This window comes from Temnothorax longispinosus, chromosome 6 (genome assembly GCF_030848805.1).
Source record: "Temnothorax longispinosus isolate EJ_2023e chromosome 6, Tlon_JGU_v1, whole genome shotgun sequence".
NCBI lineage: Eukaryota > Metazoa > Arthropoda > Insecta > Hymenoptera > Formicidae > Temnothorax > Temnothorax longispinosus.
In genome coordinates this window covers 3,814,438-3,825,808 of record NC_092363.1, presented here as the reverse complement: position 1 = coordinate 3,825,808, position 11,371 = coordinate 3,814,438, and the positions used below count along the sequence as shown (strand labels likewise).

The 11,371-nt window shown below is 36.2% G+C and overlaps 2 protein-coding genes across 5 annotated transcripts; one reads left to right on the top strand and one right to left on the bottom strand.

Moving 5' to 3' along the window:
- The first annotated feature begins 235 nt into the window (after window positions 1-235).
- On the top strand, window positions 236-2,835 carry Syx5 (syntaxin 5). Its single transcript, XM_071781541.1, has 5 exons — window positions 236-784; window positions 1,128-1,384; window positions 1,670-1,864; window positions 1,936-2,057; window positions 2,175-2,835. Exons 1-5 carry the CDS (start codon window positions 424-426, stop codon window positions 2,332-2,334), a joined length of 1,095 nt encoding a protein of 364 aa, XP_071637642.1. The 5' UTR covers window positions 236-423; the 3' UTR covers window positions 2,335-2,835.
- A 239-nt stretch (window positions 2,836-3,074) lies between these two features.
- On the bottom strand, window positions 3,075-10,811 carry Tango1 (transport and golgi organization 1). Of its 4 annotated transcripts, XM_071781529.1 has the most exons (18): window positions 10,601-10,808; window positions 10,371-10,504; window positions 8,343-10,197; window positions 8,094-8,237; window positions 7,951-8,021; window positions 7,727-7,867; window positions 7,383-7,499; window positions 7,193-7,270; window positions 6,876-7,100; window positions 6,400-6,567; window positions 6,073-6,295; window positions 5,838-5,976; window positions 5,658-5,747; window positions 5,385-5,481; window positions 5,177-5,300; window positions 4,262-4,774; window positions 4,023-4,094; window positions 3,075-3,695 (listed from the first exon to the last, which is right to left on the bottom strand). In XM_071781529.1, exons 1-17 carry the CDS (start codon window positions 10,722-10,724, stop codon window positions 4,030-4,032), a joined length of 4,308 nt encoding a protein of 1,435 aa, XP_071637630.1. In that variant the 5' UTR covers window positions 10,725-10,808; the 3' UTR covers window positions 3,075-3,695; window positions 4,023-4,029. The 4 variants fall into 4 exon arrangements, with proteins under 4 accessions (XP_071637630.1, XP_071637634.1, XP_071637633.1 ...); XM_071781533.1 differs by lacking the exon at window positions 4,262-4,774 and having other exon boundaries at window positions 10,601-10,811; XM_071781532.1 differs by lacking the exon at window positions 7,193-7,270 and having other exon boundaries at window positions 10,601-10,809.
- Window positions 10,812-11,371: the final 560 nt, after the last annotated feature.

The window sequence follows — 11,371 nt, the reverse complement described above, 5'->3', positions numbered from 1 at the left end:
AATTGCTGTACAATTGTTAATTACTCTAATGCTAATGAGTATCTTGTAAATCTATTTTCTCTTTTTAAATGTTTTTAACGATGTTCTGCCGTTCGAAAGTCGCGCGTCCGCACATTTCCGGCCGTGCGAAAAATGGCGCGGCCGCCACTCGCCACGCGGCTTCAAACTCGCCGCGCGTGACTATGCTCTTTCTATGACCCAGTTGCACACGCGCGCGCGCTCGCGTGCGTGTATAGCATATACGTCATTGTACGTGACGGACGCATCGGCGGGAGGCTGTCATGTGTGGATGTCATGCGGACGTGTCCGCCGCCGCCGTCGCCGCCACCACCGTTGCTGCAATCTGTTGACGTTACCGGACCCGGTGGTGGTCGAGGCCCTCGGGACACGCGCGCACGTGGTGAAAGCTGAGAGGATGCTGCGATGTCAGCACGCAGACGTCACGTCGTAGGGCCCGTGGCGAATCGCGACCTTGCGTGCTCGGGCGGCTCGCGGCACTATTACGATGAAGACGGAGCGAGCGGCAGATTGCTGAGCGAGGAGACTGTCGATTTCGAGGGTGGCGAGCTACCGACGACGACGATGACATCCCGCGACAGGACCAACGAGTTCGCCAACGCGATCCGCTCCATGCAGAGCAGGGCCGTGGCGCGCACCGCCGTGAACCTGCAAAATCCGCGCCGCGCACGCCAGATACAGAGCTACTCGAACTTCATGATGATAGCCAAGAACATTGGCAAGAACATCGCCAGCACGTACGCCAAGCTGGAGAAACTTGCCCTATGTAAGAGCCCGAGACGCCGCCGCCGCCGCGTTCGGCTGCAGGCGTAGCTTAGGCCGGTTACAATATGTTGCGAATAGCGGAATATACCTTTGTTGCAAGAGAGAGATTGTGGTCGTTTTTTTGGGGAGGACAGATTTTGTGTGAAAGTTAACATTAAGTTAGACGTTGAACTGTCGAAAAGCTAGAAAGTAGTTTTTGTCACAGAAACATTTGTTAAGATTGTCATCGATGGTTACCGTTAATTTTTACTGTCCAGGATTTTATAATATACATGACGAAATAAAAGTTAGCCGTTCTAAAAACGTTAAAAATGTTCTACAATAACAGATGTCTCATGTTGCAGTGGCCAAGAGAAAATCCATATTCAACGACAGACAAATGGAGATTGAGGAGCTTACGAATATTATAAAAACAGACCTAAAAAGCTTGAATCTTCAAATCGGGAAACTGCAGGAGCTCGGAAAGTCCCAAAGAGAAAGCTACGGCTCCTCCCCGAGTCATCACATTGCCTCGCATTCCTCCTCGATTGTGATGGCATTGCAATCAAAGCTAGCTAATATGTCTAATCATTTCAAAAGTGTCTTGGAAGTTCGTTCTGAGGTAACCTAAACTAAATAGCATTCTGTCCTAGGCTGCATTCGGGGAGCGCGCTATTTGCTTATTATATCTCTGTTTTACGCAATGAGCGACAAAGACAGGATAATGCAATAACGCTAATAGTGTGCTCCCCGAATGCAGCTCTACATATATGAAAAAGTTATGTTCTATTTAATATCTTCTTTTTGTTGGCAATTTTATTAGACAAATTTAATTAATATTAACAGTAGTGATATAAATATTATGGGACATTAAGAATGATAATGTGTAAATTATTATTTGATGCAGAATATGAGAGAGGAGCAAAGTAGGAGACAGCAGTTCACTCAAGGGTCTCTGTCCACTATGCTTCCCCCGAGTGTCGTTTCTGGAAAACAAGGTTCCTTGTTGCTGCAAGAAGAAATTTCGAGTAATTCAGTTGCGATAGATCTTGAACCTGCGATGAGTCAGCAGTTACAACAACAATTTATACAAGATGATACTGTAAGTAATAGCGGCAAGTGTGAGAAATAATTTAATATAATGGCGAGTACATGTATCTATATTTCTTAAAGGATGCGTACGTGCAATCGAGAGCTGAAACAATGCAGAACATAGAATCTACTATAGTTGAATTAGGGGGTATTTTCCAGCAATTGGCGCATATGGTTAAGGAACAAGAAGAAATGGTTGAAAGGTGAGAAGAAATTATCTGACGATTCTAAAAGAAACAAAGATCGTTATCTTGAAAAGCATTTAAATTTGTCAAAATATTTCACAAGTATAAAAATTCTCAAATATAATCAATTTGCAGGATAGATAGCAATATAGAAGATACTGAGCTAAACGTGGAAGCTGCGCACACCGAAATACTGAAGTACTTTCAGTCTGTGACAAGCAATAGGTGGCTAATGATAAAGATATTTGCGGTCCTGATATTTTTCTTTATATTTTTTGTAGTGTTTTTAGCGTAACCCTACCGATAATTTGTATTTATAATATCATTACACGCATTATCATTCATATCCACTATTTGTGATATAACGAACAGAGAGAAAACGGTTTTTTTATATAAAGTTGCGATATACGGTGGATCAAAAAAGTATTTACACAACCCAGTTTTCTTACAATAACTTTATTCGCAGGAATAATACATTGTGTTCACGAGTAACTTATTACCTATACCGTATGTAATAAACTTTGTATGTAATAAATTACTTATGTACACCAATTCATACTTATGTATTATTCCTTCGAATAAAGTTAGTGTAAGAAAACTGGATGTGCAAATACTTTTTTGATCCACTGTACGTACAGGCTAAAATGAAAGATATTACGCGCATTCCTCACCCTTTCCCTGAATTGTGAATATTGTAAGTACATTTAAATATTACATTACTTGTATATCTCGCATTTCACTGAATATAAAATGTAAAAAGGAACTATTTCTATAGATAATAAATACATAATTTTCATTTTTGAGGGCAAACGATTTTACAACTAAGTTAAATTTTACAAATTGCGTTTTATAACGAATATAAGCATCGAAAATAAAAGATGATTTATATATACTTATATATCATAAATTATCTATATGTTTTTAACATTTTATTTTGGTTATTTTAATTTTTTAAAAGAGTTAAAAGATATTTAATTCCTTTTATTTTAGCTAAAACAATATAATTAAATCCGCAATAACTCTGACAACAGCCAATCATAATAAATTACAATTTATTTAAATTTTTAAAATCATATAACAATTATCTTTTGTATTCTACATCGATTATGAGAACTTTATTACAATATCTTATCTATTCCGAGTTGAACATTTGATACCTAAAATATGCATGTTATCAGAAATGTATAACTTAATTACGAATATGCAATGCTTCTTTCGTTTTCATAATACAATCAAGATATATAAAAATATTTTTATCAATTGTTACAAATAACTTGGTATACATGTTTTGTAAAATAAAAAAATTACTAATTTGACAGATAACTCATGATAAAAAGATAGCTCCTACATCGCTTTCGATTAACGAAAGCAATAGAAAAAAGTCTATTATGTAACAATCACAGATATAATAACAGCATTAAAGACAGACGACACTGTTTAATGAGTCCTTATATGTATAAATACGTTTCTTCTATTAATATTTGACGTAAAATTTTCATCATCACATATTTATTTATAATTGTTATACAATGAGAACGCTCACTGATACAGTGATGATTTGGCCTTTGTACAAGTGTAATTGAATAACAAGATACAAAACTTAGACTTTCCCATGATGCGCCTTATCCAGTGATTCGCCTGAAGAATGTAAGGAACCTAAAACAGTTAATATATAATTTAGTCGAATGGATCTCTTTCAGTATATTCTTTAGTTGCTGCGATACACGCAAATAAAAGAGTAAATCTACTAAATAATAAAGAGTACTACAGTTTAGAATGCAAAACGGTAATAAAAAAAAAAATTTTACTAAAATATACAAAATGCAATAGGAAAATTTAGAATAGCTTTTAGTTCAAAAAGAAATAGATTTTTAATAATGACAATAATAAAAATGATAAATATCAAAAATATGCTAAAAAATTACAAGTACATTGTGTGTGCCGTTAGCATAAATTAAAATCATTGATTATATACTCTTTAACCTGACATTTATTTGGCATTATTTCCTTCCATAGTACTCCAAAACTGTCTCACTTTAGAGAAACGTTTGCGTCCTTGCATGCACAAAAATAAAAAAAGGCAGATAATAATGACAATAAAAAAAACACAAACTTCCCAAAAGAGTGGAAAACGTTAGGCGGATCTAACGGATTAACGCTATGTGGCATGCCGGTGAAATGCGTGTCGTCGCTCAGTGGTGCGTCGTATCGTTTTCACAAACCTTTATGATTGCGCGCACGTTGCTCTCGTTGATGAGGATGAAAACCAGAGTTACGCGGGTGCGGCAGTAAGTCTTCACCCCATATTCCGGGCAATATCGAGCCGGGTGGAGGAAGGGGCGGGATATGATCACCACCGTACAGAGGAAGCGGTGGCGATCTATGGTGATCGAACGGTGGAAGTAAATGCGGCGGAGACATAGGTGGTGGTGGGGAACCGGCGTTCTCGTACCTGCCCCCGGAGACCGGGGGGCGATGTAACGCCGGCGGCGGTAACAACGGCGGAGGTGACGACAATCTGCCGCCGAGTGGCGGAGGACGTTGACTGATATCGTACGGAGGTAGACCGGAAGCAGCGGCGTGCGGCAACGGCGGCAGATACGCCGGGAAACAGTGTAGATAGGAGGGTGGCGGGGGTGGCGGGACTCCCGAGGAACCGCTAAACATTACGGGTGAACTGGACGAGTCTGCGAACAGTTGCGGGGAAGTCGCCGTTTCCCCGTTTGCTTCCAGGCCTGTGTTTGGAAATCAGTTTAAGAAAACAGACAATCGAGAGGGTTCTAGTTCCGTCGCGCGATATTTTGCGATCCATCCGTCTGTAGATGAACGTTGTCAAAGTGCTTATTATCTTGGATGATATTACTGTATAGATTTAATTGTCACTTGCTAAAAAAAACTAAATTACTCTACGGATCGCAACGTTACTGTTAATTGTTACTACGCGTTACAATTTCTACAAGACATTTACGATAAATCATTATCTACGAAAGATGGATATGCATTTCTATATGGAAAAAGTAAAAGTTAATATAAACGACGATAAAATCTGATTCAAGCTAAAGTTATACTTGATGATTCGTTATCAGATTATTCGCTAAATACGGGTATAATTAATATCTCGTAACAGGAATACTTACGATGTAGCTTTGCTTCGGGATCAGTGTCATTTAAATTTTTCTCTACCAGTGTAAGGCGATTACGTAATTGGCCGGCCTCGGCTTTCGATTCTTCCAAACGGCGCTCATTTTGACGGGCAGCAACCTTGTAAAATAGACGAAGTTTTATATGAGTACGTCCCTTCAGTAGCATATATACTCATATTCTTCTCACATGTGTCATACATACCCATTGCTCATGTGCTTTCGTTTCTAGAGCGGATATTTGATTTTTGTATTCCCTCTCTTGATCCACGATCTCCCGTTTCAACATCTCCATTTGTTGTCTGAAATGCAATTTCCTGTAATTAACTAATTGCAGCGCATAAACTTGTTAAACAAATTCTCGTAACCGTAACAATGCGCATAAAAGTATCCAATTAGCTCTAACGACGTACATTTCGTAAATTAAATTTGTCTTTGACATAAATGTTATATCAAAATAATACACAGTCATGCTTACTTGTAATTTTGAATTTCATTTTGCATCGTATGTAGCCTTTCGACCGTCGATACAACTTCTCCTTGTTTTTGCAACCAAATGGCCTCTTCCCTAAGATGATTATAGTGTTAATGATTTGTTCAAGTATAAGATATATAACTCTAAAATATAATATAAATTCTACGAGTAATCGTCACTTACTTCTGGCGTTCGGTTTCCTTGTCTTGGAAGAACTTTGATAAAACCTCAAGTCGTGTTTCTGCATCTTTCTTTTCTTTTTCAGCAATTTTACACTGCTCGCTTAGTGCAATTATTTCTTCTTTAACAAGCTTCATATGCTCTGCGACACAAAGGTATTATTATTAACAAGATTTAGTTTAAAAAATGTCGATCATGAAAAATGAAATTTTAAATATCTTTATCTATAAGAAAGTACCTTCTAGTAACTGATGAGCGCCGTCAACATCGCTTAATCGCATCTTTAATTCATCTCTCTCCTCGCGCAGTTGTACTACCTCAATTTTAATGTGAGATACGTCATATAACTTTTCCAAGTCTAAGTTGTTTGACTTGACTTGACTGATAATTTCCAATAGTTCTTTCACCTCTATCTCTTTGCCTCTCAATTCTTTATATAATGACGACTTCTCAGTAGACAGCTAAGAAAAATTATAATAATCATATATTAAGCATCTATCAATTATTAAACATATTTCAATTTCTATATATTAATTTTGACTAATGTATATAATTACGAACTTACTTCTTCTACTTGCTCTTCCAAACTACATACTTTATCTGTTAGCGTTTGTTCTATATTACTTTTACGATTTTTCTGAGTCATCAGTTCATCCTGTGTTCGCAAATATTCTATTTCAAGTTCCTCACACTTCTTCTTAGCAGAGGCAAGATCTGCTGATAAAGTATCAATCTGCAATAAATTCGTCGTGTATATTAATTAACATGTAAATCATCTATTAAAAATTAATAGACAAGATAATAAATAAATAAGCAGAAAGTAAAAGAAAGAAATAAAAAATATTAATTTAAAAAATCTGAATATACTAATATAAATAATATAATCTTTAAAAATATTTAATTTGTGCAAATATGCAAACAAATATAAACCTCAAGTTTATTAAACTCACGTTCATCACAGAAATAAAAAAATTAATGATTTTCTAATAAAAAAAAATCCACCGATTTAGAAACACTATTGTAAACAAATTGTGCTCTTACCTCTTGAGCCTTAAGATTTAATGCATTCGTCAAGGATTCGTTCGCCGCTTGTTGAGCGTCTAATCGTGCCTGTAGATCTTCCACCGATTGAGCTATCGGATTAACTTCATTGTTCGACGACAGAACTTCTCTTAACATACGCTCGAGTTCTAATCCAGCTTCCGTTGCAGTTTCCAAATCTTTCTCCAACATACTCACTTGTTCTTCCAACTCCATCTTCGCGTTCTACGACAGAAAAACGCCGATAACAGAATGTGCATTTTGAATTCGTATGGACATAATAAAAAAAAAAGAACGAAAAATATTTGTGCATGTACCTGTGCCATTTCTAAATCAGCTTTTAGCGATACAACCATTTCGTTAGAACCAAATGATTCATCTTCTATGCAATGCAACTAAAATATTTAAGTTTTAGTACATATATGACCGGATTTTAATAATAGAAAAAGAAAACGTGCGAGTAGTACGAAGTAGCGGAGAATCAGTTTATTCGTGTACACTGCTCACCTTAGTCTTAGTAGATTTTAGATTCTCACTGAGTACTTCGCATTCTTTTGTTGAGATTAATAATTCTTTCTCGAGTTGATTAATCCTCGCGATGAGTTGTCCGTCTCTTCTTGTTTTCTGGAGGAAAATATATATAGGATTATGCTTTATTAAATGACGTTACTTAAATACTTTGCATGATTAGTCATACAAAAGTATTTATAGCACAAAACAGCATTTATGACACAAAATAGAAATAAATTATAATTAATGAAGCTGCTTTAAATACGATTTTAGAACAAGCTTAAATTACAGATTTGATTTAATTCGGTTTCGATCTTTAAATATAAGCAAGATATTTTTACCTCGATGTAGTAATATCCAAGAGTGAATACAAGTGTTGTAAAGGCTGTTACACACAGATATATCAGTGTCTTCCAATAATTATGATCCACCAATTTTGATATATCAATCGAATTATCCTCTTCATTTTCAAGGTCTCCCATCTATTGCAAAGAAAAAAAATTGTTATACCGTATACGTAATAGAATACATAAATAATCACACAGAAATTCTCTGCGAGACTTACTTGGTTCAGAAACTCAGCTGTTGTCTCGGTTATGCATTCGTGATCATCCATACAAATTTCATCTGTAGTTACTGTGCAAAAATAATAATATTTTTATACAACTTATAAAAGTATTATTAAACATATTATAGTAGAATAATTACCCTCCATTTCGCCTGATACAGATGTAGATTCCGGCTTCTCCAAGCTATTATCCTCATCTTTATTTTCAGGCAAATTATCCTCACTGCTTGTGTGATCACCATATTCAGGTAAGGTTTCTTCCTCCTTCACAGGCTGACTTTCGACTAAACATACAAAGCATCTAAATTTAGATATAACCAATATAAACAGAGATTAATATTATGTTTTATATAAAATACTCTTTTGTATACTATTAATTAATAACTTACTATCTTTGTGTTTCAAATTTTCTTTAATACTCGATAAATCTCGTTTCTTGAGAATATCGTTTAAAGTTATTGTTTGTTCCGAGATAATACTCTCTTGACTAGAATCCATAGATTGCTCTGGCCCGAGAACGTTAGATTTCGCACTGTTCGAGAATTCGTTAGATTCTATAGGAACATTGTCAGAGCTAGTATCATTGACTAAATTATCATTTTTATTTACATTACTATGTACAATTGATTCTTTATTAAATTGAATATCTGCAGCGCTATGATTTAATGCCTCTTCTGCAATTGCTATATTTTCAACAGAATGACTCTCAGGAATTGATTCTGTTGTAATATTTTCTGTTGTTTCAGACGGTAAGCTACTGGTTTCTAAAATTTCAGCAATTACAGTTTTATCAGCTTGGCCAATTGTTTCTTTATTATCTTCCTTTGAACTTTCTAGATATGCTTCACCGCTTCCTGGTAATTTCCGCTCTTTATCGTCGCTGCTTCGAGTAGCGGTTTTTGTGACTATAGTCTCTTGCAAATTAGACAAGATTGTTGAGTCTTCTTTATCAGAAATAATTGCACCATCGGCCCTTACATCTTCCTTAACTTTCTCTGCCTCACTTGTTGTTTCCTGTATTTGAATATTTTCAACATCGGCTTTTACAGAAGCGAAATTATCGTCCGCTGAAATCGGAGGTGTTGTTGGCAATTCTTTGGCAGGTTCATCAGCATTTTCATGTACAAAATTATTGTGTAAAGGCACGTCACTAGATGTAGTATGTTCCAAAATAATCGTGGGAGCTTCTTTTATATTTTCATCTGAGATTTTTGCACCTTCAATGGTCTCGTGTATAATTTCTTGCTGCGTTTCTACTTTTTCTTTATCTATAATACTTTGGTCTATACTTGAATCCAACTTTATTTGAGGTGAAAGAATTTTTTCAGCATCCTCAACTCCAATATCTTCTGAAACTTGTTCCTCTAATTGCAAATTGCTGTCAACAACAATTTCAGGAGCAACTATGTCATCGCTGCTTTGAGTAGTGGTGCTCTCTGTTGCCACAGTTTCTTCCGAGTTGGATAAAATTTTAAATGTTTTCGTAATGGAGGCAAATATACCGTCACTTTCGACTTGTTCGATAACTTTCTCTTTCTCGTTGTCTTTTGCACTGCTGTCCAACTCTTTCGTATGTTCTCTATTTTTTAACAAATCTTCCTCGGACTTACTACTTCCATCGAGCTCGGCAATGTCATCTTTGCTCACTGTCTCTAAGGTTGAACTGATTATTGCTTCTGGATTCTCTGATGGTACGTCGGAGCTAGTTGGTTTCTGAGTATCTGTCGACAATTGAATGCCTTCTAATTTACCACTGGCGTCATTCGCATCCGGTTGTAATTCTTTGTCGTCAATGAGTGTATTCTTGTCGGATGATGATCTTTCGTGATCTATTTCAGAATCAGGAGCCACTGAAGCTTTTTCATACGGCAATGCAGTAGCGTGCGTAACTTTATGTACAAAGCTAGGTTGCACAGATTGAGTACTCTCAAAATAAACTGTAGTACCATCTATCACTTCGTAAGAAGGTGATATGTTATCTACATTGATTGCATGAGATTCTTCTGTGGTACTTTCATCTATAGATTTCAATGACGGAGTCTTATTATCATCCCCAGATAAATCATCTTTCAACAAAGTATGCGATTCGCCACTCTCTTCCACTGTCGACTCGAGTTTCTTAGGCTGAACTTTGTTAGTTTCGCCATTAAACTTATAAACAGGCACTTCGTATGACAAATCAGGTCTCAGAACTTTATATTCGTTTAGGAATGATTTGGGTGCGAATCCACGCTTGCCATTTATCTGAAACAGAGATCAGTGCGTCAAGAAAATATGTATATCTTTTACGGAACCAAGGAATTGATCTTACGACATTTGACAGGAAAAGTTAGTCTTTAAAAATACGACTAATAAAAATGTATCACGTCACGATAAAGTCAATAACATTCAGGGTAAAAAGATAATATAAAGTATACCTCGACACCCCATAAATCAGTCCGTTTGCCAGCGCCTTTACTAAAAACTTTGACATCTGCGTTGCTACCAAATGACATCACCTCACGATCGTTCGTTCTGTAAGCGAGTGTGGTCCTGGCCAACGAAATGGGTTCTAAATAACAGCGGAAAGCAATGCAATGATAATGATACGGCTAAGTGGAAGAAAAGTGTGATATGGGATTCAGGGTTAAAGTATGGCTTCAATTACCCGAACAATTGGGGTCGTAACATAATTGTTTGTCCGACAGGGCGGCTAGGCATTGCGGTATTACGCAGAGAATTGTCGCGGCACGCAGAAACGAGACATTTGTAAACGGCTTTATTTTCGTCATATTTTCACCGTTGCAAAGTTCCACATCACTCTACCGACACCGACGTCTCTACATATACAATAACACACACTATTCCACAGACGTGACAGACGCACAAGTCACAACGTGACCATAAACTACGTGCTCACGTAGAGAACGAACTCATTCGTTTTCTTTAATAGCCAATAGCCGTATTGCTGTTGAGCGCGAGCAGCGTCTTCGTTTCGAAATCCCTAAAATTTGAAATTCTGGAAATTCTCCGAATTCCTGCGTTTCTTAAAACTTTTGAAAAATTCTTGGAATTTTTTAGTGCCACCTCCTTATCAATTATATTCTACTTTGTCGATTTTCGGGAATTTAGATTTTCACGATTACAATTCTTGAAAATTAGGAAAATTCTTGGGAGTTAAATAGTGCAATCTCCTTAGATTATATAATTTTCTAACTGAATTTGTCAGCTTTCTAGATTTTTTATTTTCTTGGAATTTAATAATTTAGTTTAAGTTTTTAATTAAGACACACATAAAGTACTTTCTCTTGATATTCTCTTGCAGATATCAGATTTATATGTTGAAAGCTATTAATTTCAATAAGACTTTAACAAAGATGACAATTATAATATTAGCGAGACATTCAATATTAAAAATTAAGAAATGACGATACAATTT